The 22,506-nt window shown below is 42.4% G+C and overlaps 1 protein-coding gene across 2 annotated transcripts; it reads left to right on the forward strand.

Annotated features, from left to right (window-relative positions):
• The first annotated feature begins 1,646 nt into the window (after positions 1-1,646).
• Positions 1,647-22,472, forward strand: LOC110488300 (exopolyphosphatase PRUNE1). Of its 2 annotated transcripts, XM_021560474.3 has the most exons (8): positions 1,647-2,302; positions 11,809-11,913; positions 12,877-13,082; positions 13,367-13,551; positions 13,797-13,955; positions 14,865-14,959; positions 18,245-18,403; positions 18,956-22,472. In XM_021560474.3, exons 1-8 carry the CDS (start codon positions 2,051-2,053, stop codon positions 19,439-19,441), a joined length of 1,647 nt encoding a protein of 548 aa, XP_021416149.3. In that variant the 5' UTR covers positions 1,647-2,050; the 3' UTR covers positions 19,442-22,472. The 2 variants fall into 2 exon arrangements, with proteins under 2 accessions (XP_021416149.3, XP_090084521.1); XM_090228395.1 differs by lacking the exon at positions 11,809-11,913 and having other exon boundaries at positions 2,058-2,302.
• Positions 22,473-22,506: the final 34 nt, after the last annotated feature.

The raw sequence follows: 22,506 nt of genomic DNA on the forward strand, positions 1-22,506 counted from the left end.
GGTGGTTCGAGCCCTGAATGCTGTTTGGCTGACAGCTGTGATATATCGGCAGCGTAGCCTAGTGGTTAGATCGTTGGGCCAGTAACCGGAAGGTTGCAAGATCGAATCCCCGAGCTGACGAGGTACAAATCTGTCGTTCTGCCCCTGAACAAGGCAGTTCCTAGGCCGTCATTGAAAATATGAATTTGTTCTTTAACTGACTTGCCTAGTTAAATAAAGGTAAAAAAATAATAATATCAGACCGTATGTCAAAATGCCTATTTTTACTGGTAACTAGTTCATAATAGCAATAATGCACCTTGGGTGTTTGTGGTATATGGCTAATATACCACCAGGCACTTCGTGCTTAAGAACAGCCCTTATCCGTGGGATGTTAGCATATACCACACCCCCTCGGGCCTTATTGCTTAATTATGTGTCACATACTGTGTGTGTATAAAGACTATAAACACCTGAAGTGAATAAAATAGTATATTTGTCAAATTCTCACACAGCTTAATTGTTCCATTTATTGTCTTGACCATCAATGTGATTCTAATAATAGGATTTGTGTTGGCAAAATGTAGAATACTTAGCAAAGTTCTGGAAATATTTTCTGTTGATGTTGTCATTAGGCAAAAAGCAAGGGACACATACATAGCCATAGGAGCTCTGAATAAATATATTATAATTATTTTGAAGCGTATTTTTGTTTTGTTTTTCGGGCTGCTCTAGAGTTTAATCACTATATCCTACCTTGACGCTCAGAGACGCAGGATCGTGATTAAAAGTATACATTTTGACTTGATAGCTAGCTAGGTAGCTGGCTGTTTGAATTCAAATCATGTGGCATTTTGTTTAATCTGTTTGGAACTATTACACCATGGACAGCATGCTGTGTCCAGAGGTAGCAGAGGAAGTTCAGGGACTTGTCAGGGAATGCTCCTAACCACTTCCAAATTGTGGTATCTTTTCGTGAGCTTTTTAGCAGCCGTGGCATCACCCAGGTGAGTGCTACATTCCTGGCAATTGAGGACCAGTACCAGAGGAGTGGCTCTAATGGAACGACTGACCATTCCCGAGAAGCAGGTGTGGTGCGTTGTTAACCTGTTTTTTGTTGTTGTCAGATTGTCATTGTTTATCCTTGCCTGTCCCATCAATGCCCTCTCTATTGAACCTACGATGAACCTAGACTGCCTTTCCAGCCCCAAATGCCTCAACTTCATCCGAAGCCGACTGACTTTCAATCTCCATCATTAACATGTTTTGTTTGTTTGCTTCTTTTTTTTTTGATTCTTTGAAAATCGCAATATAAGTTAAAAATGTTATTCATCAATATACCTAAGTATGCCTAGTACGCTAGATCTACTGCGTAGCCTAGGCCTACGATGTTATTTGTTCGTAAATGTTTTGAGACATTTTTAAGAGGACCACAATTCAAACTTTTTTTAATGTCATTCTCGATCATTTTACATGCATGTGTGGTTGTATTATGTTTTAACTTATCAAATAAATATATATATATATATATATATATATATATATATATATATATATATATATATATATCTACCACACAGTTCTGTAGTGGATTGCTTTTTGGCCAACTCCGTTTGTGACATCATGAATTTAGTGGAATATTTACCCGCGTTCCGAGTCTTTTCAGTGAACCGGCTCATTGCCTCCGTTAAGCTAAAAGAGCCGCTCATTTGGCGCCTAAACGGCTCTTCGTTCAGTAGCGCTTTAAAAAAAAAAAACATAAAACCATGAAAACCATGCAAATATCAAATTTAAGCCAACAAAGTTACCTCCCATTGTGTCAGATTGTATGTATTCAAATACATTTTTTTACCGGAGCATATTATTAGATGACCTGCAAAAAAAGGAATGTACAGCTAAATGCGTGTGGACTTGAAAACGTATCTCACCTCACTATTTATTCTTCCTGCAGTGAGGAATTACACTCTTCATACAATGTTTTTATAACTTATCTGCAGATAATCGTTGTCTGTAGCTGAAAAAGCAGTAACAATATGCAAATCAGGGAGCTAAATGAACGGCTCTTTCACAGATGCAATTCGGATCCTTACGTTCACCAAAAAGAGTCGTTCATTCGCGAAGGACCCACCACTGCCACTTTCTACATTATAGCCGCTACACTTCAGGAGCTGCTGTTTTTCAAAACGTGGTGTTGAAATATTTGTCAACTTGTCTTTGCACAGGACCCAGGTCTGTAAACATTCTGTTTTACAGAATATCCCGGGCGTGCTCTACGCTGGCGAAAATGGAGGGGTTTCTACAGAGATGTAGTGCTGCAATAAAGGTAGGCAAACACACGAACACGTTTACTATGCATTGCATGTTTTACAAATGTCTCAGTTGCTCTGCTCAATAACTAGCCCTGTCCATCGCGTGCTCTCTCTGCTGTCTGTCATGCCATATTTGTTTTTTTTCCTATTGAATTAGCTAGCGTATTACTAATATATTACTCATCATGTACTATTCTATTACTAAACCATTCCAACGTTTCTGCAACTACCTCCCCCTAACAAGTACCGTTTGAAATGTATTCTACCCTCTTGTGGCTTTGAGTCAGTTACTCTTGTCACGGAGTGAAATGTAAAAGTTTAGTCTTGACAGCCAACTGTCAACTAAAATTGAGAGTTTATTGATTGAACATAGAGTCAAATGCAGTTTGGTTCAATATTCAATTATATTTTTGCATCTTCCTGTTGTAAAAGGTCTAACATACACAAACCACAGAGCGCCATGACTAATGAGGGGGTAGTGTGTGGATGAGTTGTCAGAGAGCAAGAGGTAGAATATTGCCCACCGTAACTTCCATTACAGTCATTGTCGAATATTGCATGATGCAGTTCTTGCACAGCAAACCCTACACCAGGCCTCGTTGGTATGTTTTCAATATATTTAGCAAAGTGTTGTCACAGTAGAGTCAGATAACCGATGCCGTGAGGGTTAATCATTTGTGTGACTTTGAGTCAAGTGCAAAGAGCTAGACATGGAAAACAATCTCTTAAGCAATTCCCTATCTGCCCCATTCCTGGCATTTACTGACCATGTATTCTCTCAGTGTGTGCCCAATCAAGACGAAAGCTGCCATGTGTGGTGGGTTCGCCTGTCTATATACAGTGCAATTGGAAAGTATTCAGACCCCTTGACTTTTTCCACATTTTGTCACGTTACAGCCTTATTCTAAAATGTATTAAATAGTTTTTTTCCCCCTCATCAATTTACACACAATCACCCACAATGACACAGTTAAAACAGGTTTTTAGAAATGTGTGTAAATTCATAATAAAATAACGGAAATATCATATTTACATAAGTGTTCAGACCCTTTTCGCATTACTTTGTTGAAGCACCTTTGGCAGCGATTACAGCCTTGAGTCTTCTTGGGTATGATGCTACAAGCTTGGCACACCTGTATTTGAGGAGTTTCTCCCATTCCTCTGTGCAGATCCTCTCAAGCTCTGTCAGGTTGAATGGGGAGCGTTGCTGCACAGCTGTTTTCAGGTCTCTCCAGAGATGTTAGATCGGGTTCAAGTCCGGGCTCTGGCTGGGCCACTCAAGGACATTGAGACTTGTCCCAAAGCCACTCCTGTGTTGTCTTGGTTGTGTGCTTCGGGTCATTGTCCTGTTGGAAGGTGAACCTTCACCCCAGTCTGAGGTCCTGAGCGCTCTGGAGCAGGTTTTCACCAAGGATCTCTCTCTGTACTTTGCTCCATTCATCTTTGCCTCGATCCTGACTAGTCTCCCAGTCCCTGCCGCTGAAAAACATCCCCACAGCATGATGCATCCAACACCATGCTTCACCGTAGGTTTCCTCCAGACGTGATGCCAGGTTTCCTCCAGATGTGACGCTTGACATTCAGACCAAAGAATTCAATCTTGGTTTCATCAGACCAGATAATGTTGTTTCTCATGGTCTGAGAGTCTTTAGGTGCCTTTTGGCAAACTCCAAGTGGGCTGTCATGAGTTTTTTTTACTGATGAATGGCTTCCTTCTGGCCACTCTACCATAAAGGCCTGATTGGTGGCATGCTGCAGATATGGTTGTCCTTCTGGAAGGTTTCCCCATCTCCACAGAGGAACTCTAGAGCTCTATCAGAGTGACTATCGGGTTTTTGGTCACCTCCCTGATAAAGGCCCTTCTCCCCTGATTGCTCAGTTTGGCCAGGCATCCAGCTCTATGAAGTCTTGGTGGTTCCAAACTTCTTCTATAAATTTTTTTGGGTATTTTACCCTCTTTTTCTCCCAATTTCAATTACGATCATGTCTCATCGCTGCAACTCACCAAAGGTCGAGTCATGCGTCCCCGAAACATGACCCACCACCGCACTCCTTAACATCTGCCCGCTTAACCTGGAAGCCAGCCTCGTCAAGGTGTCGGAGGAAACACCGTTCAACTAACGACGAGGTCAACATGCAGGCACCTGGCTGCCATAAAGAGTCACTAGAGCACTATGTGCCAAGTAAAGCCCCCCCAGCTAAACCCTCCCCTTACCCGGATGGCGCTGGGCCAATTGTGCGCCAACCTATGGGACTCCCAGTTACGGACAGTTGTGACACAGCCTGGGATCGAATGCGGGTCTGTAGTGATGCCTCAAGCACTGAGATGCAGTGCCTTAGAACGCTACTCCACTCGGGAGGCCACCAAAACTTCTTCCATTTAAGAATTATGGAGGCCACTGTGGTCTTGTGGACCTTCAATGCTGCAGAACGGACAATTCCTTCGACCTCATGGCTTGTTTTTTCTCTGACATGCACCGTCAACTGTGAGAACTTATTTAGACAGGTGTGTGTACCTTTCCAAATCATGTCCAATCAAATCAATTTAGCACAGGTGGACTCTAATCAAGTTGTAGAAACATCTCAAGGATGATCAATGGAAACAGGATGCACCTGAGCTCAATTTCGAGTGTCATAGCAAAGGGTCTGAATATTTATGTAAATAAGGTATTTCTGTGTTTTATTTTTAATACATTTTCAAAAATGTCTAAAAACCTGTTTTCACTTCATCATTATGGGCTATTGTGTGTCGATTGCTGAGGAATTGTAAAAATATATTAATCCCTTTTAGAATATGTAACGTAACAAAATGTGAAAAAAGTCAAGGGGTCTGAATACTTTCTGTAGTCTAGGTGGGCGTAGTCTGGGCTAAAGCTCTCACATCCAAATTCCTGTGGCCCAACTGCTTTACTGTTGTGCATGTGACATTAATAGTGACATTAGGTGGCACCTCTGTCACTATGCCTGGATGGCAGACATCTCATCCCCCCCTTCCTTCCACTGTCTTTGGCTGTCAGGCACAGCAAATGTTTAAAGGGAAGGTGTCTAATTTCAAGGGGTCGGCCATTTCTTTTTAGTAGTCACCATTAACGCTCTTCACTTTAGTTTTTTTCTTTCCGTTAGAGAACAGCTGTGGTGGGAGAACACATTTGAGACATGACGTAACACAAATCAAAACATGAAATGGGCTGAATTGAATTCCCTTCTTAAAACCCTCCCTGTATGACACTGTAGTACAGTATGGACTGTAGTAGCCCAGGTTGTAGTTTGTAGTGCCTATTTTCTTTTGGAAGTGCAGCGAGCAAGGGGCAAGCATTCCTTAACCCACCATTACTCCCAAGCCAATAGGCTATGATCTATTCACTTAAAAGTTCTTCACTCCTGGCATCCTCCAAGTATGATTTCCCATTTTATGTGGGCGTAATCAAAACTTTGTGGCATACTTCCTGGCTCTTGTCGCCTGTTAGATTGAATGTTTCTGCCCTCCAGTCAGATGCTTCTGTTTGGTTCATATTAGAGGCGACCGATTAATCGGAATGGCCGATTAATTAGGGCCGATTTCAAGTTTTCATAACAATCGGAAATCTGTATTTTTGGGGGCCGATTAAAAAAAAAATATATATATATATATATATTATACCTTTATTTAACTAGGCAAGTCCGTTAAGAACACATTTTTATTTTCAATGACAGACTAGGAACGGTGGGTTAACTGCCTTGTTCAGGGGCAGAACGACAGATTTTCATCTTGTCAGCTCGGGGGATCAAATCTTGCAACCTTACAGTTAACTAGTCCAATGCAACAACGACCTGCCTCTCTCTCGTTGCACTCCACAAGGAGACTGCCTGTTACGCGAATGCAGTAAGCCAAGGTAAATTGCTAGCTAGCATTAAACTTATCTTATAAAAACAATCAATCATAGTCACTAGTTAACTACACATGGTTGATGATATTACTAGATATTATCTAGCATGTCCTGCGTTGCATATAATCTGACTGAGCATACAAGCATACAAGTATCTGACTGAGCGGTGGTAGGCAGAAGCAGGCGCGTAAACATTCATTCAAACAGCACTTTTGTGCGTTTTGCCAACAGCTCTTCATTGTGCGTCAAGCATTGCGCTGTTTATGACTTCAAGCCTATCAACTCCCGAGATGAGGCTGGTGTAACCGATGTGAAATGGCTAGCTAGTTAGCGCGTGCTAACTAGAGGGACGGAAGCTATACTGTTACACTGGCAATACTAAAGTGCCTATAAGAACATCCAATAGTCAAAGGTTAATGAAATACAAATGGTATAGAGGGAAATAGTCCTATAATTCCTATAATAACTACAACCTAAAACTTCTAACTTGGGAATATTGAAGACTCATGTTAAAAGGAACCACCAGCTTTCATATGTTCTCATGTTCTGAGCAAGGAACTGAAACGTTAGCTCGTCTTACATAGCACATATTGCACTTTTACTTTCTTCTCCAACACTTAGTTTTTTGCACTATTTAAACCAAATTGAACATGTTTCATTATTTACTTGTGGCTAAATTGATTTTATTGATGTAAGTTAAAAGTTTAAAAAAAAGTTAAGTTCATTCAGTATTGTTGTAATTGTCATTATTACAAATAAACAAAAACAATAGTCTGAGTAATCGGTATCGGCTTTTTTGGTCCTCCAATAATCGGTGTCGGCGTTGAAAAATCATAATCGGTCGACCTCTAGTTCATATCAACCACTTAGGTCAGGTTATGTCTGGATACTGCCATACAGGAGGTCTCTGTATTCTGGTGGGCACTGGGCAACCTTAGTTTAGCCACTGTCACTTCACATTATTGCTTCCTCACATGGCTGGAGACTAAGGGCTGGTTTGGGCCAGGAGCATACCACCCTGCATCCCACTGCTGGCTTGCCTCTGAAACTTAGCAATGTTGGTTCTTGGTCAGTCTCTGGATGGGAGACCAGAAGCTGCTGGAAGTGGTGTTGGAGAGCCAATAGGAGGCACTCTTTCCTCTGGCCTAAAATAATTATCCCAATACCCCAGGACAGTGATTGGGGACATTGCCCTGTGTAGGGTGCTGTCTTTCAGATGGGATGTTAAACGAGTGTCCTGACTCTTGGTGGTTACTAAAAATCCAATGGCACTTATCTTAAGAGTAGGGCTGGCTAAATTCCCAGTCTTTCCCTCATACCTCATGGTGTAAGGGATTGGTCTCATTCATCCAGGTTGTTGCTGTAAATGAGAATGTGTTCTCGGCTAACTTACCTGGTAAAATAAGGGTTAAATAAAAATCAATAAATACACATTTCTGGACATGGATTAAGCCTAGTCCTGGACTGAAAGTCTATATCAATGGAGATTCTTAATTAAATGGGATTTTTAGTTGTAGGACTAGACTAATCGGTGTTTGGGAAACCAGCCCTATGTGTTAATGTTTATGTCTGGGGTCATCCCTGACTACTCTGCCTACTGTGGAGCTAGTATAAGAGAACTAGCCTAACGTTTTGTACGCCTGTCCTGTCTCATGCCCACACACTGGGGTTGGGGAGCCCACAACATGCGCATCCACATGTTCATCAACATGCTCACCTTTCCCATAATAGAACACTTAGAGTCAATATAAGGTTATTGGCTGCAGAAGTCTTTCTTTTCAGTGATGGGGCAAGACTACGGGTATGTTCAATAGATCGAGACAGTAGAGATCTGTAGAGGTCAGACATTTCCTTCCTTGACTATGTGTGCCATAATTCTGTTGTTATGACATTGTAATTACCGGCAGGATATATTGGTATTGGGAAATTCTGACATTGTTGAAATGGTCCATTTCTTTTCCTAAGATTTGATTTGATCTTTTATAAACAATACAAACACAATATTAAAACATATACATACAAACGACAACATCATACAAACATCAACTACCCAGGAGCACACACCCCCATCTCCAGCGCCCGCATCACTTTCCGCCACATGGCCTCAAACTGCACCATTTTTGTTTCTCTCCGTAGACCACACACTTCCGTTAACGACGGACGATTGGTTCATTTCCAGTTTTTAAGTATACGTTTTTAAAAAATATGATTGACGAGAAAAGTATCGTCCAACCCGTCGGGTATCTCACTGCACCCTCATATGTCATGTCTTGAAATATGCCGACAGACAGATTAAAATACATGTTTGCCTATCTAAGGTATTTCCAACTACCGAAGTTCATAACCGTTACCTAAAATTACACCATTACCTACATAAAATAACACTATTCCCAACAAAAGGGGACTCAAAGTGGAATGTATTTAACTGAAATGTTATACTGATGATGAGGATGAGAAAGAAATGTAGAATGAGGAAGAATAGGGCTTGTCTCTCCTCCCTCTCTCCACACGCCTTGCGACTCTGTCCACCAATTCCACGGTTTAACAGGGTGTTAGCCTTACCTCTCCAAATCCCTGAGGCCTGTTCTAAGTGGATTGGAGAGAGAATGCCTCAGTGTGGTGTGGTTTTACATTAACCAGATGGAATGAGAGATATGATAGGTCACTCTGAAAGGGAGACAAGTGAGAGTAGCCAGTGTGCGTTACTGCATTTGATTTGTGCTTGGGTAATAATGGAACACTGTTGACTCATCAATATCAACTCAATGAAGCTGACAAAGTGTCTCAGTGATCCTTGCCCAGAACGCTGCACTCAAATGCAGGCCTACATGGATTGTTCTGTTAAAGTGGTAGAATTCACATTAGCGTGGGATATGAGGATAACTGTTAGAAAACAGCAGTGCCCTGTTATAAAACAGTAATTGACATTTCTCAGTAATAGAGTGAGCTGCATATGAAGCCCGTTGCAAAACACTTAGCATTTCCCATTAACGCCATTATCTACAATTGATGGCGAACAAAACAGTCGCACAGGGACATGCATAAAGTTCAGAGCTGCGTGAATCAGAGCATCCTATCATGATCATTTTACTATCATAACATTCCCCCTCTGCACTTCCATATTTGTGTCACAGGCCTACATTTTCCCACCAACCAAGTTGTTCATCTCTTATCTAACCCTTGTTTATATTTCTGGCCTTGTCCTTGAATGGATACTGCAATACTGGATTACTATAGCTGTAGTAGAGGTGGCCCTGAATCGTTCTATTTGCCATGGAACAGTCGTGGAGTCACAGTTGGAGAGCTCTGCTGCACACACACTCTGTGGTTAAATATAGCCTCCTTTTGGTTCCTGCTTGCCTGCCCGGGTCTGACCACTACTACGGCTTATAGGAGGTGACAGGCATGCTGGGAAGAGGGAGATGCGAGGGAAGGGGAGGCTGGGCGGCCATGACACCATGTCGTAGTACACTCACACTGGCTGCCCGTTACCGTCACCCTTGGGGCCCTTAACATGGGGCGGAATGGCTCTCTCCACCCAGTTAGCGACACCCCATACTGATGGTGAGAAAAACCAGTCTAGGAGACAGACCTGGCTATATTTCTTGATTTACCATTGAAGTCAATAGGATACACATCAACTCCCAATATGTTGAGATCAACAGGAGAGATCCTATCCTTGTTACGCTGGTTCACAAAGTACAATTGTGGACCCACCTTATAGATTCATTGTTAAATCTATGGTGGCCTGAAGGGGCGAAGTAGTTGTTAGCATATCATACCTGCTAAACCGTTTGTGTTTGGGCCTTTTCTCCTAATTTACAGATAAATACAGGTTGAGAAACTAACTGAACTAGGTCATTCAAGTGTTCACAATGCAGGGGATAGGGGTCAGAAGAACTTTGCTGAACCCAGATGGCTGTTTTTCATTTTTTGTGTTTATACTGAATGCTTCCACACACACTGGAAATTAGTGCTTTCACTGCTTTTGAATCATCACATCACAGCAAGGCCATCTCCCCCCCGTTGTCAGTAATAACACTGTTTCTTACATCATGTCACAGATAAAGCAAGACTAATCACACTCATTATCACAGTGGGTCTATCAACCGAAAGCTAAATGGTCCAAATGAAAACATCCCGCTGAGTCCAATAAGGCTATATCACAGTTTCAGCTGCACATTCACTCACTGTTATTAAACTTAAGGTAGTTGATGTTCGTTGATACGCCTAATTAGATTATAATCAGCAGTCCAAAAATGTTAGCATAGGCTAGATGCTAACTAACTACTGTGAGCCTGACTGGCAACCATTTCAGGCTGTCAAAATAGGATTTGTTTCAGTAGGCTACATTTTGGCTAATCAATAACTGACTGCAGGTAGGTATCAAACATTCTGACGACTGTTTGGGTCTCCAACAGGTTGATTGCGAGCTACCAGAAGCTTGCAGCACACCTATAAGTAACTCACTAAACAATTCTGAAAGTGCATGTATTTTTCACGTGTTCCACCACAAACTGTCATAAACAAATCTCACAAGTATCAGACACCTTAAGTTCATTATCCCGCCCCTAGTTAGCCACAATTGGCTTAAAAAGACAAACATAACACTATATCTGCCAATTAATTTCAAGCTATATTGACCCTGTATGTTTTGTGTGGTGCACGCGTATGTCTCTACCATTCACTTCGTGTAGCTAGTTAGCAATCATGATAACTGTCTTCTGCGTAGACAGAAAGACTTTCTCCAACACCGTCTTAATTAAATATTAACTGAAAAGTAGGCTTAATTTCACGCCCTGACCGTAGAGATCTTTTTATTCTTTATGTTTGGTTGGTCAGGGTGTGACTCGGGTGGGGAACTCTATGTTCTTTATTTCTGTTTTGGCCGGGTATGGTTCTCAATCAGGGACAGCTGTCTGTCGTTGTCTCTGATTGGGAATCATACTTAGGCAGCCTGTTTTGCCACCTTAGTTTTGTGGGATGTTGTTTTTGTACAGCTCTTGTAGCCTACCGAACGTTACGTTCGTTTTCCTTTTGTTGTTTTTAGGTGTTCATTTTTAATAAAAACAAAATGTACGCCTACCACGCTGCACCTTGGTCCGATCATTTCGACGAGCGTAACACTTACCTGGCAGAATTATGCCATGATTATTTCTATCAATCGGGTTGGCTTTTGTTTATCAAACTCTGTCATGACATATGCAGCAGCAAAATAATTGTTAGACAAGCACAGGACTTTTTAGCAAAATGCCCTCAAAAATGGTCTTCTGATGTGATTTAAGCATTGACATGGGCTCAGAACATCCAATTCCATTGTTTCCCTATGAACAATTGTAATTTTGAGAGTGTAAAACCAAGAAAAACGAATTTGGAAAAGTATGAAGTGTGCCTATTTGAAAGCTAGAGAAAATGTATGAGTAGCTCGCAACGTTTTATAATTTTGTAGCTCTCATTTCATGAAGAAACTCTCATGCTATAAAAGGTTGGAAACCCTTGGTTTAGATTATACTAATACTTTTTACATTTTAACTAGTGTAGCCTTGGCTGTGTTAAAAAAAACTGTTTACAAATCTGCAAAGTATAAAGCTGACAGAATTTTACCACCCTCTTGCTCTTTTTCTTCCTCCTTTATTTTTTCATAACCTCCTTAGGGCAGTGCGGAGGGAAGCTCTGGGATCCACGTCATCCTTGGCAACGAGGCTTGTGACCTCGACTCCATGGTGTCGTCCCTTGCCTTTGCCTACTTTCTGTCCAAAGTGAGTCCAAAGCTAGCTTCTAGCCTGTACCGCCTCTCATTAGGGAATCCCTCAACCCAGGTCGGAAATAAGTTAGCATACCTGAATTATTCATTCCCCTCATATGTTTAGGTTTTTATACGGTAATAAATATTGACACTACTTCAGGGCTGCCGAAATTGGGGCCCGCGGGCCCTTGACAACATTTTAGCCTATCCAGAGGCTTCTAGAATGAGCTTATGTAATTATGAACAATATATATTTTTAAGTTCTATATCTTCAAAACTTGAGTGCTGGCATGCAATACATTTTGGGACTGTATCAACAGTGGACTAATGAAACAAATACCAAAAGATAGTTTTTGACTGGAATTTTCCTTTTAAGTCCCATACAAGCAAAATGACAACTCTATAGTGCAGTTGTTTGAAAGCAAATTGGTGGACGAATACGTCCTGCTATGCGGTAATGAATAAGTATCTTCTCTTTGACTTGTGAACAGAGTTGAGAGAGCTGGGACAAAGTCCTGAAGCACCGCAGGCGCGGAATTTGCGCTGAGTGACTCATTTGTAAGTCTGAGGGCCATGAATAGCTTGACCAAGCGTAATCAAAATGCACAGCATTTTCCAAAATAGGAGCAGACAACCCTCAGAGTCACTCAAGCATAAAAACAGTGTCGGTGCCCTGGCCATCGGGCACCAGTCTCTTCTTATCTTTCATTACTGCATTGATCCATCCGTCCTCCCTAACCCCTGGTTTAAGCTGCTCGCTAGCCTATACGCCCCCGCTACTCATGAAATATTCACACAACCTCAGATACTCAAGATCCCCCAAGGCCTGAGAAGATGGACAAAAACATTGCAGAGGAATCCCAGCTAGCCTCAGCAGGAAGGTGCGTTGGTGTCAGATATCTGTTTTGATCTGTTTTCCCTCTTCTATCCTTCCCTCCTTTTCTCCTCCTCTTCTTTCGTCCCCCTTTGTTCCCAGACGTCTGGCAGCTCAGGTAAGACTGTGGTGCCGGTGCTGAACATCCCGAGGGCTGAGTTCCCCCTGCGGTCTGACAACGTGTTCCTACTGAAGGAGAGCGGTGTTCCGCCTGAGGCTCTGGTGTTCCGTGACGAGGTGGACCTTGCAGGGCTCCATAGAGCCAAGAGGTTGATGCTCACCCTGGTGGACCACAACGTGCTTCCTAGGTCATCGGTTGCAACATTACTCTTTCTATTTATTTTCTGTTCTAAACTCTCATTCTCTTTCTCTCGTTCTCTCCGTTGCCATTGCTTTGCCTTTCTCTCACTCAGATTTTCTTTCACTGATACCTACAGTATCAAGTAGTATTGACAACACAGGTCAAAGTTATGGGAAGTGCCTGATATGTGGAGGGCCAGTTTCCTGGACCAAGATTGAGGAAACACATAGTTAAAGATGAATGACTCAACGTATTTCACAACATTCACTCAACCCTGACTTTTCCCTGTAGTGCCGACATCGACTTGGAGGATGCAGTTGTGGAAGTCATTGACCACCACCACCTCGAGAGGACACCCTCCATGTCCTGTTCCGTCACCGTGGAAACCGTGGGTTCCTGTGCTACCTTGGTGACAGAGCACATTCACCACAAGGCACCTGAAGTGCTAGACAGACAGGTGGCTCAATTATTATACGGTAAGGTTGCCACAGCAATAATTCTCTTACATCCAGCATTCTCTATAACGTGTCAAACTCCAGTCCTCGAGGGCCACAATGTCTCAGGGTTTTTAATCAATGTATACCTCAGAACTAGGCAGTGGGGAATATGGCAGGATGAATTATCACTGAATCCGACAATTCTCTTGTAGTTGCACTTGTTTGACAATACCAGCAGTAACCATTGGCTCAGTTCACCTATACTTGGCAGTGTGCCCACACAGGAGCCATCGTGCTGGATTGTGTCAACATGGCCCCTGAGGCGGGCAAGGTCACACCCAAGGACAGACAACTGTCCTGCCTGCTGGAGTCGCGTTTCCCTGACCTGCCGCCCAGGGGCGCCCTCTTCCAGTCCCTACAAAGCGCCAAGTTTGACATCTCAGGTAAAAAGGTGGGAAAAACATGCCATGGGAGAGGTGTTGAGAGGTGCACAAAATGAATCTGCCTTGTCACTTGACATAAGATGTCATGACAATATGACATTATTATGTCAGTATTATGACACTGTTATGACATATATCATTCGAATAAAGATGTATCATTATTTCAAGTGAATGGTGTAGAGTAAGTTTGAGATTTCACACAACCTCAAAAGAATGTTGTGGAGTGACCATCTAGAAGTAAACAAAGTAATATGTCAAACCCCTTAGGTGGGAACCTCTGCTCTGTTGACCCAATGACTGGAAAAAGACATTGATCACATGACACCATTCATTCCTATGTAAAACTCAATAGCACATTGAAGCCAAATAAAGTCTGTTAAGATGGCATCTCATAGAGAATTAACATGCACAGTTTGAGCTACTCCAGGAAGTGATGTTGCAGGCTAGCTCAGTGCTGCCCCCTCTCATTGAGTAACTCAAGTTGAAGGCCGACCGGGGTACCATGATATTGGTACCACTATTGTCTTCTTTAAAAAATGTATTCACACAAAGATTGCAATTCCGTTTTCTGGTCGGTCGGCCTTGATCTTCCATAGCTTCAATCCGAGGTGATGGTCGTTCTGCCTTGTGTTGACCAAATTCCAGGTTTGTGTTATGTTATACAGTGCCCTTGACTTTTTCAAAAGGTTGTTGTGTTACAGCCTGATTTTAAAATTGATGAAATTTAGATTTTTAGTCACTGGCCTACACACAATATCCCATAATGTCAAAGTGGAATATATGTATATATGATCTACATGGTAACTTATGATATGCTGTAGTGTTTGTCATGTGGTGTTTGTAGTGTCTATACCCAATTCCATTGTAATGCCATTGTAATACTGCTTGTCCCATTGGTTTGTGTTACAGGTCTTTCTACAGAGCAGATCCTGCTAAAGGACATGAAGGCTGTCTCTGGGGGCGACCTGAGACTGGCAGTCTGCACTGTGTATATGACACTAGATGTACGTACTGTCTAGCCATGCTGTTACTTCAATTAATCCACTCTGCCACCACCATGCTTAAGCCACCATGCTTCAAACTGAGACTCAACGACATTAATAATCACAAGAGCAGTGCAGCAAGAGAGTGAAAAAGAGAGTGGCTGCACTCGTCAGCACCAACACATACACTGTTAAACATCTGCACAGGAGTTTGCATCTCTCTAATGCATTGTGACAGCTGCCTGACAACAAATGCCTCCTGCTTCACGCGGTCTTTGTGTCGGAAGTTGCCCTGCTCCTTGTGGTAAAGGAATATGGCTGAGTCTACCTTTAACAGCACCCTCTCAGGATCACACTGGGTGTATGTGAACATTTACTCTTCCCCATTAACAACAATGCATTAGAATTGCCTAATTTGCCTTTGAATGACCAACCAACTCTTTAACAAATTTGAGTTTGCAGATGATTCACCAAGTCATATTTCCTACTCCTTTGAGAGAATTGTATTCCACTATTATAATCTTAAGTCTTCATTAATGCAACAATGTTACCAATTTCTCTATAATCTTGGGAGAATATCAATTTTCTAATTCATTTTGGCAATGGAGCCTCTGCCTCAGGGAGGTGCAGCTACGCTATATAGACAAAAGTATGTGGACATCCCTTCAAATTAGCGGATTCGGCTATTTCAGCAACACCCATTGCTGAGAGGCGTTTAAAATCGAGCACACAGCCATGCAATCTCCATAGACAAACATTGGCAGTAGAATTACCTTTCAACGTGGCACCGTCATAGGATACCATCTTTCCCACAAGTCAGTTTGTCAAATTTCTGCCCTGCTAGAGCTGCCCCAGTCAACCGTAAGTGCTGTTATAGTGGAGTGGAAACGTCTAGGAGCAACATCGGCTCAGCCGAGAAGTGGTAGGCCACACCAAGCACACAGAACGGGACCGCAGAGTGCTGAAACGTCTATCCTCGGTTGCAACACTCGCTACCAAGTTCCAAACTGCCTCTGGAAGCAATGTCAGCACAAGTACTGTTTTCGTCGGGAGCGTTCGTGAAGTGGGTTTCCATGGCCGAGCAACCGCACACAAGCCTGAGATCACCATGCGCAATGCCAAGCGTTGGACTCTGGAGCAGTAGAAACACGTTTTCTGGAGTGATGAATAGCGCTTCACCATCTGGAAGTCCAACAGACAAATCTTGGTTTGGCGGATGCCAGGAGAACGCTACCTGCCCCAATGCATAGTGGCAACTGTAAAGTTTGGCGGAGGAGGAATAATGGTCTGGGGCTGTTTTTCATGGTTCGGGTTAGGCCCCTTAGTTCCAGTGAAGGGCAATCTTAACGCTACAGCAAACATTGACATTCTAGACGATTCTGTGCTTCAAACTTTGTGGCAACAGTTTGGGGAAGGCCATTTCCTGTTTCATCATGACAATGCCCCTGTGCACAAAGCGAGGTCCGTACAGAAATGGTTTGTCACAATCGGTGTGGAATAACTTGACTGGCTTGCACAGAGCCCTAACCTCAACTCCATCGAACACCTTTGGGATGACTTGGAACACCGACTGCGAGCCAGGCCTAATTTCCCAACATCAATGCCTGACCTCACTAATACTCTCGTAGCTGAATAGAAGCCAGTCCCTGCAGCAATGTTCTAACATCTAGTGGAATGTCTTCCCAGAAGAGTGGAAGCTGTTATAGCAGCAAAGGGGGACCAACTCCATATTAATGTCCATGATTTTGGAATGAGATGTTTGACAAGCAATGTGTCCACATACTTTTGGCCATGTAGTGTATATGCAGTGACATGCCATCTAGGAGTGAAAGTGGCATGTGAATTTTCAATCCCAATGATAATAACTAACAATCAATAAGCTTTGACCAATCCCCGAGGTTTGTAAGACCCTGGGTTTAATAATAATTAGGCAAAGACTCAGCTTATGTAAAAGGCTCGTATACTTCATTCACGAGAGCGCTCTGAAGTCCATAATTCAAAAACATCAATTTTATAACTCACTCCCTATTTATGCACATACCTTCACACAAACCGTAGATATCCTACCCACATACATACACACGAACAGTAGATGAGTTGTATCTTTTCCCCATAGTTCTCACCACTGTTTATCACTACCAAGCCGACAGTTCCATTCCCCCGAGATTAGAGGAACCTTGAAAGGATTCCCTGTCCTATCATAAGTTTCTCAGAGTTCTAGCCAGGTCGGTTCAAACACAGTTGAATTGTTCTTGGTATTTTCTTAGACACACACACACACACACACACACACACATTTCTCTCCCTCACGTCTCTACCAAACCTTATTGGACGTACGTTTAGTACTTTAATCATTCATTATACATGCTACATAAACTAATAATCACTAATAGTTACGTTTCAGGGCGGAATTTTTTAATCATTACCTTTAAATATATAATTCCCTTATCAGAAAATGACACCTATATTAAACGTCTCTGAGTGTAAAATGTAGAGTCTGATTAGCGTAATCAAAATAGATCAGTAGCTACTGTGTTGCTTCAGACCAGGCTAAACAATAGTGACAGGAGTCATGTCTGTTAGTTAAGAACACGAGTGGCCGTCGCTGCTGCAATGCAGTAGATCCCAGAATGTAAAAAAATGTACCGCTTTTTCTAGCTTGTCTCATCGCTGCAACTACCCAAAGGGCTCAGGAGAGGCGAAGTCACGCATCCTCCGAAACATGACCCACCTAACCCCACTCCTTAACACCCGCCAGCTTAACCCGGTAGCCAGCCGCACCAATATGTCGGAGGAAACGGCAACGACCGGGGTCAGCCCACAGGTTCTAGAGCATGAGGAGCCAAGTAAAGTTCCACCGGCCTAACCCTCCCCTAAGCCGCGTCGTCCTATGGGACTCCAGGGTTCATTTCTGTATCCGGGAATGAACGCAGGTCTGTAGTAATGCCTCTGCAATGCAGTACCTTAGACCGCTACGCCATTCAGGAGGCCAAATATATTATTTTTTACAAATACTTTCTATTTTACTGGCTTCAGCCCCATGCCATCACATGTATCATGCGTTGACTGTACACACATGCATGACACAGTTTTGTTGCATGCCAGAATATTTCTCTATCAGACCTCGGTTGAAATACTATTTGAAATAATTTATACTGTATCTGTACTTGATTGAACTTGGTCTTTGGAACGGAACCAAGCAAACGCTCAAAGTAAAGATTTTGAATTGTGTTTGAACCAATTTCTGTTCTCTATATAATAACGTTTTTTTGTTTGCTGTTGTACGTCATCCCGTTCGTTCGACAGGTGTTCCTACAGCGGAGGAGCCTACAACAGGAGCTTTGTGAGTTCTGTCACAAACATCGTTTCGGTGCGGTGGTCGCCATGACAATCTCTTTTAACGAACGCAGTGAGCCCCATCGGCAGCTGGCGGTCTACAGTTCCAGCACCCTCTATAGGGAGGAGGTATGAACTGCACTGTCATGCCCACTCTTACAATATATTGACCCCTAAGCCATATGATGTGTAATGATTTAATATTTATAGGGGTAGTAATATAATAGATTTGATAGGGGTAGTTATATCATAAGTAGTAGTTCCACGTAGCCCTCTAATAGACTTGGCTGAATTGACCCATTTTGTGCTTTCCTAAATATGCGGCACATTTGTGTTCATGATCATGAAAGGTATTTTATAGGAGTTCAGTTTATTGTAAAGAGGCCATTTGAATATCGATGTGAATCTTTCCTCCCCACTGTTTAAAAATATCCCCCAAAAATGGTCTACTTTTGTGCCAACCAACCTATCTTAGTTAGTTTAATATTGGCCCTCAGAAACTATTCCTTGGTGTGAAAATAAATGGTATTGTTATGTATTATTCTTTGATATGTCTGTAAGTGAGATATATCAAAGTTGCCTTTTGGACAAATGCAGGCATGACAATTTGAGAATATTAGTCAATGTTAAAAAGGCAACTATGAAATAGCAATACACTGTGTGTTTCTCATTCTGCTGTAGGTGAGCCAAGCATTAGAAAAGTCATGCAACCCCTCTCTGAGCTTCTCTCCAATGAGCAGCCCCTTCAACAACATCAAGTCTTATCTCCAAGGCAACGCACTGGCCTCCCGCAAGAAAGTGCTGCCTATTCTCAAGAACTTCCTGAAAGAGTGGGACAAGAAGCAAGTGCATTGTGGGGAGGCGGAGGACTTTGAGGAGCTGGACGACCACGTTGACCCCACGGGGTCGCCTAGTTTCGACGACGACGCCCGCCCCCGCTGCTTCTCAGCCTCCCGGCACCACCGCCGCCGTCTGCTGGGCACCGAGGACTCTGGGATGGAGGAGGACTTCCAGGTGCCGGCCACTCCCATGAACAGCCTGGTGGAGGGCTGTCCGCTGGACGCCGGCCTTCCCCGGATCAGCGCGGAAGCCATTTTGGAGAAGTTCAGCCGCATGGGAGGGGAAGCAGGGGAAAATAAAGATGGCAACTGGCCAGGTGAACAATAACCTTCTGTTGATGCCTTTTAATCCTAGTACCCCTGGCTGACTGTCCTCATGCACCTCAATCCAACCAACAGACTATAAGAAGGAGTGTTCAAAGTTCATATTCAGAAGCATATCAATCAATTGTATGTTTCATAAGGGACATCTCATAGCAAATTATAATGACAATCCAAAGGGGCCATGTTCAGTAACTCACTGGTTATATAGCAATCCTAGGTTTGCTATCGGCAGATCCGTTGACATTAACTGGAAACAGGGCCCTGTTCAGGAGGAACAAAACGGAACAAAACAGGGAGGTACCATCTGAACTAAGAAATGCTTGTTTTTGTTTTCCGTTGCAACACGTTTTGCTGCGGTGTGCCCGAATGAACACAACCCTGGACTACTGTGGCTGTCAGACTGATCACCAAGCTCTTATGGATGCTTTACTCAAGTCAGGACTAACAACACCATAGAACATTATGAAGAATAGGATATTCTTTTAAAAAATGGCAACCGGAAGAAAAAAGGGGATAACTAGTAGCACTGTATCAAGGACTCCAGATGGAGGTTGAATGAAGTGTGTGTTTTCTCTGTATCGCATCTGAGTACATGGGACTGCCTCGTTGGTTAGTTGGTGCCATCTCCAAGTGTAGGGGGAGTGGATTGGAAATGTGGAGAATACATAATGGACTAACATAATTCATCTTTGAAGGGCCTATTTCAATGTCACAGGCATTTGAGTGAACCTTTATGATGAGGGGGGAGAATCTTGCAGTGGAGAGTGACTTCATCCATTATGACAGCATGTGTTTCAGCAGTCCTGGTCCTGGAAGACTGCTGAGTCTGCTGGTTTTTAGTGCAACCAATCTATGTACAGCTTCATATGTGCGTTATTGGGCTGATGACTGGACGCGTGATATCTCTTGACGTGTGTGTGCGAGCACATGTGTTTGTTTCGTGTGTGTGGAGTTTTCATGGTTAGTGGGACGTCTTGATGACATTATCACCAGTCGCAAAGTTCTCCTCATTGTCGGGATCCATCTGAAAAGGGTGGAAGAATTCACATCCTCCCCACAAAGAGAGAGAGAGGTGGATAGATAGATACCAGATGATGGATGCAACTCTGCTGCTAATTCATGCATACGAACCTCCTGCCCCCGTTCAGAGACCTAACTATACTCAGTCACCTTTGCTCTCTCTCTCTCTCTCTCTCTGACTGAGATTTATATCGCAATGCTACTTCAGCTGTCCAAATATACTTATCATCTAGAATCACCATTGATTATGTTACCAGTGAGGAATTAGCCTGATCTGAGATCTGTTTGCATTCTTGCCAACCCCTATCATCAGAGTTGACAATACAGCACCAACAGATCTGGGACCGAGTTAGTGATGAATTGCTCTGATCTGTAATCTGTGTCGCATACCCAGAGAGCCTCGTGGCAGTTAATTTGAGTTAACATTAGTTCAGATGTCTGCTTCATTAGCTGGCTGTAGTTGGGGCTGAGGAGTAGTTTTCAACTTACTGTACCACAGAGACGTGCAAACACACCCAGGCCAACCCACATACAGATAAATGCACAGACACAAACACATTGGCTGCTATGCATGGTAATTATGTTCAGGCTGGTGCCTTGCCATGTTTTAATCGTTGAGGATGTGGAGTCATTATATGTCTGTTTGGGTAGACCTCTGTTCTCTACATACAGTACACTGCAGCTCTAATGTTATCTAGTTGGTGTGAAAATCTTCAAATTCAGTTGACCAAGTGAAACTGAGCAAAAGACAGAGACACTATTGCATTTCAGTCTCTTGTCTCTTCCTTTGGATCCTACCCTTTCAGTGTTCCCAGATCACAATGTTTCGTCACGTGGAAGTAATAAGATGATGGCTTCCTCTGATAGGCTATGTGAAGCTTTCACCATACTACTCTCACCTATCCAGTCCTTTAGGATCTTGGATCAAATGCAGGGAGGATGGTAGGGACTAAAATTGGATTTTGTTATAATTTGATTTAATATATTTGACAAAAGAAAACATCTTTAAGTGTTGACTAGCACTGTGTTGAACCATTTAATTAAGATATTAAATTAAGATAGTATAGTTGAAGATACTTGATTATATAAATCAACCATGCAGTTTCATTGATAACCTCCCTACATCACAGTGAGAAGGTATGTTCAGTCATCTCGTTCATAGTTAAACAATATATAGCGTCTAAGCTAGCATGGTATTGATAATGAGTTTGCTAATAAACATACTCTGAAAGATTTCTATATTGAGCCTCAGGTATTAAGGATTTGGCAATCATTGGCTTGTAGATGTTCAGCAAGCTTAGATTTTTAAAAATGTAAAAAATGTTTTGCCAGCTAAACATGCATGAGCAAATTTGTTTTTGACAATGTCAACACCAATGTACTGTATCTTGTATCCCAAATCCATTGTTCCCAAGAGGGGTCACAAAAAAGCAAAGCTAATTATGTTTGTGTTAATTTTTATATCTCCAGTCCACATACCTTTTGTGGAAGTGTTTCATGGGAAATGTATTTACAATGCAATGGCTCAGTGACTGTGCAGTTTAATATGAACACTAAACACTAGTTTGCCTTTTCATTTGAATGCCTTTCCTATACCATTTGTCATGGTTACATGTTTTTGTATGTGCTCTGTGGTGTTCTAATTTCTCCATGTGTTTAAGGTTTGAAATGTTAGCTAGCTCGACTTGTTTAGCTTCTAAACAGGTTGAACAAAGACAAGTCATTCACAATGTTTTTTTTTTTTACCAAATTGGTTCCCTTTTTCAGCTTCTCATGGTTTAAATCAAAAGATGCCCCCCCTCAACATGCAGTTCCTTTCAGCATGGGTAGTTTTGTGAATTTTATGCAGTACAATCAGGATTCAACTTTCCTTGTATTCAAGTATGCAATATGAAGTGTTTGCTGTGTGGTTCCTTTATTTAAGTGAGAAAAAAACTGAATGTGAAAACCACGTGTAAGAAAATATTCTAAGAGTAAAAATATGCTGTTCTATTAAAGATGGATTTGAAGAGTTTGTGTTGTAGTCCAGTTTCATTCAGGCTTCTTGCT

This window comes from Oncorhynchus mykiss, chromosome 30 (genome assembly GCF_057628025.1).
Source record: "Oncorhynchus mykiss isolate SJ-2025 chromosome 30, ASM5762802v1, whole genome shotgun sequence".
Classification (NCBI taxonomy): Eukaryota; Metazoa; Chordata; class Actinopteri; order Salmoniformes; family Salmonidae; genus Oncorhynchus; species Oncorhynchus mykiss.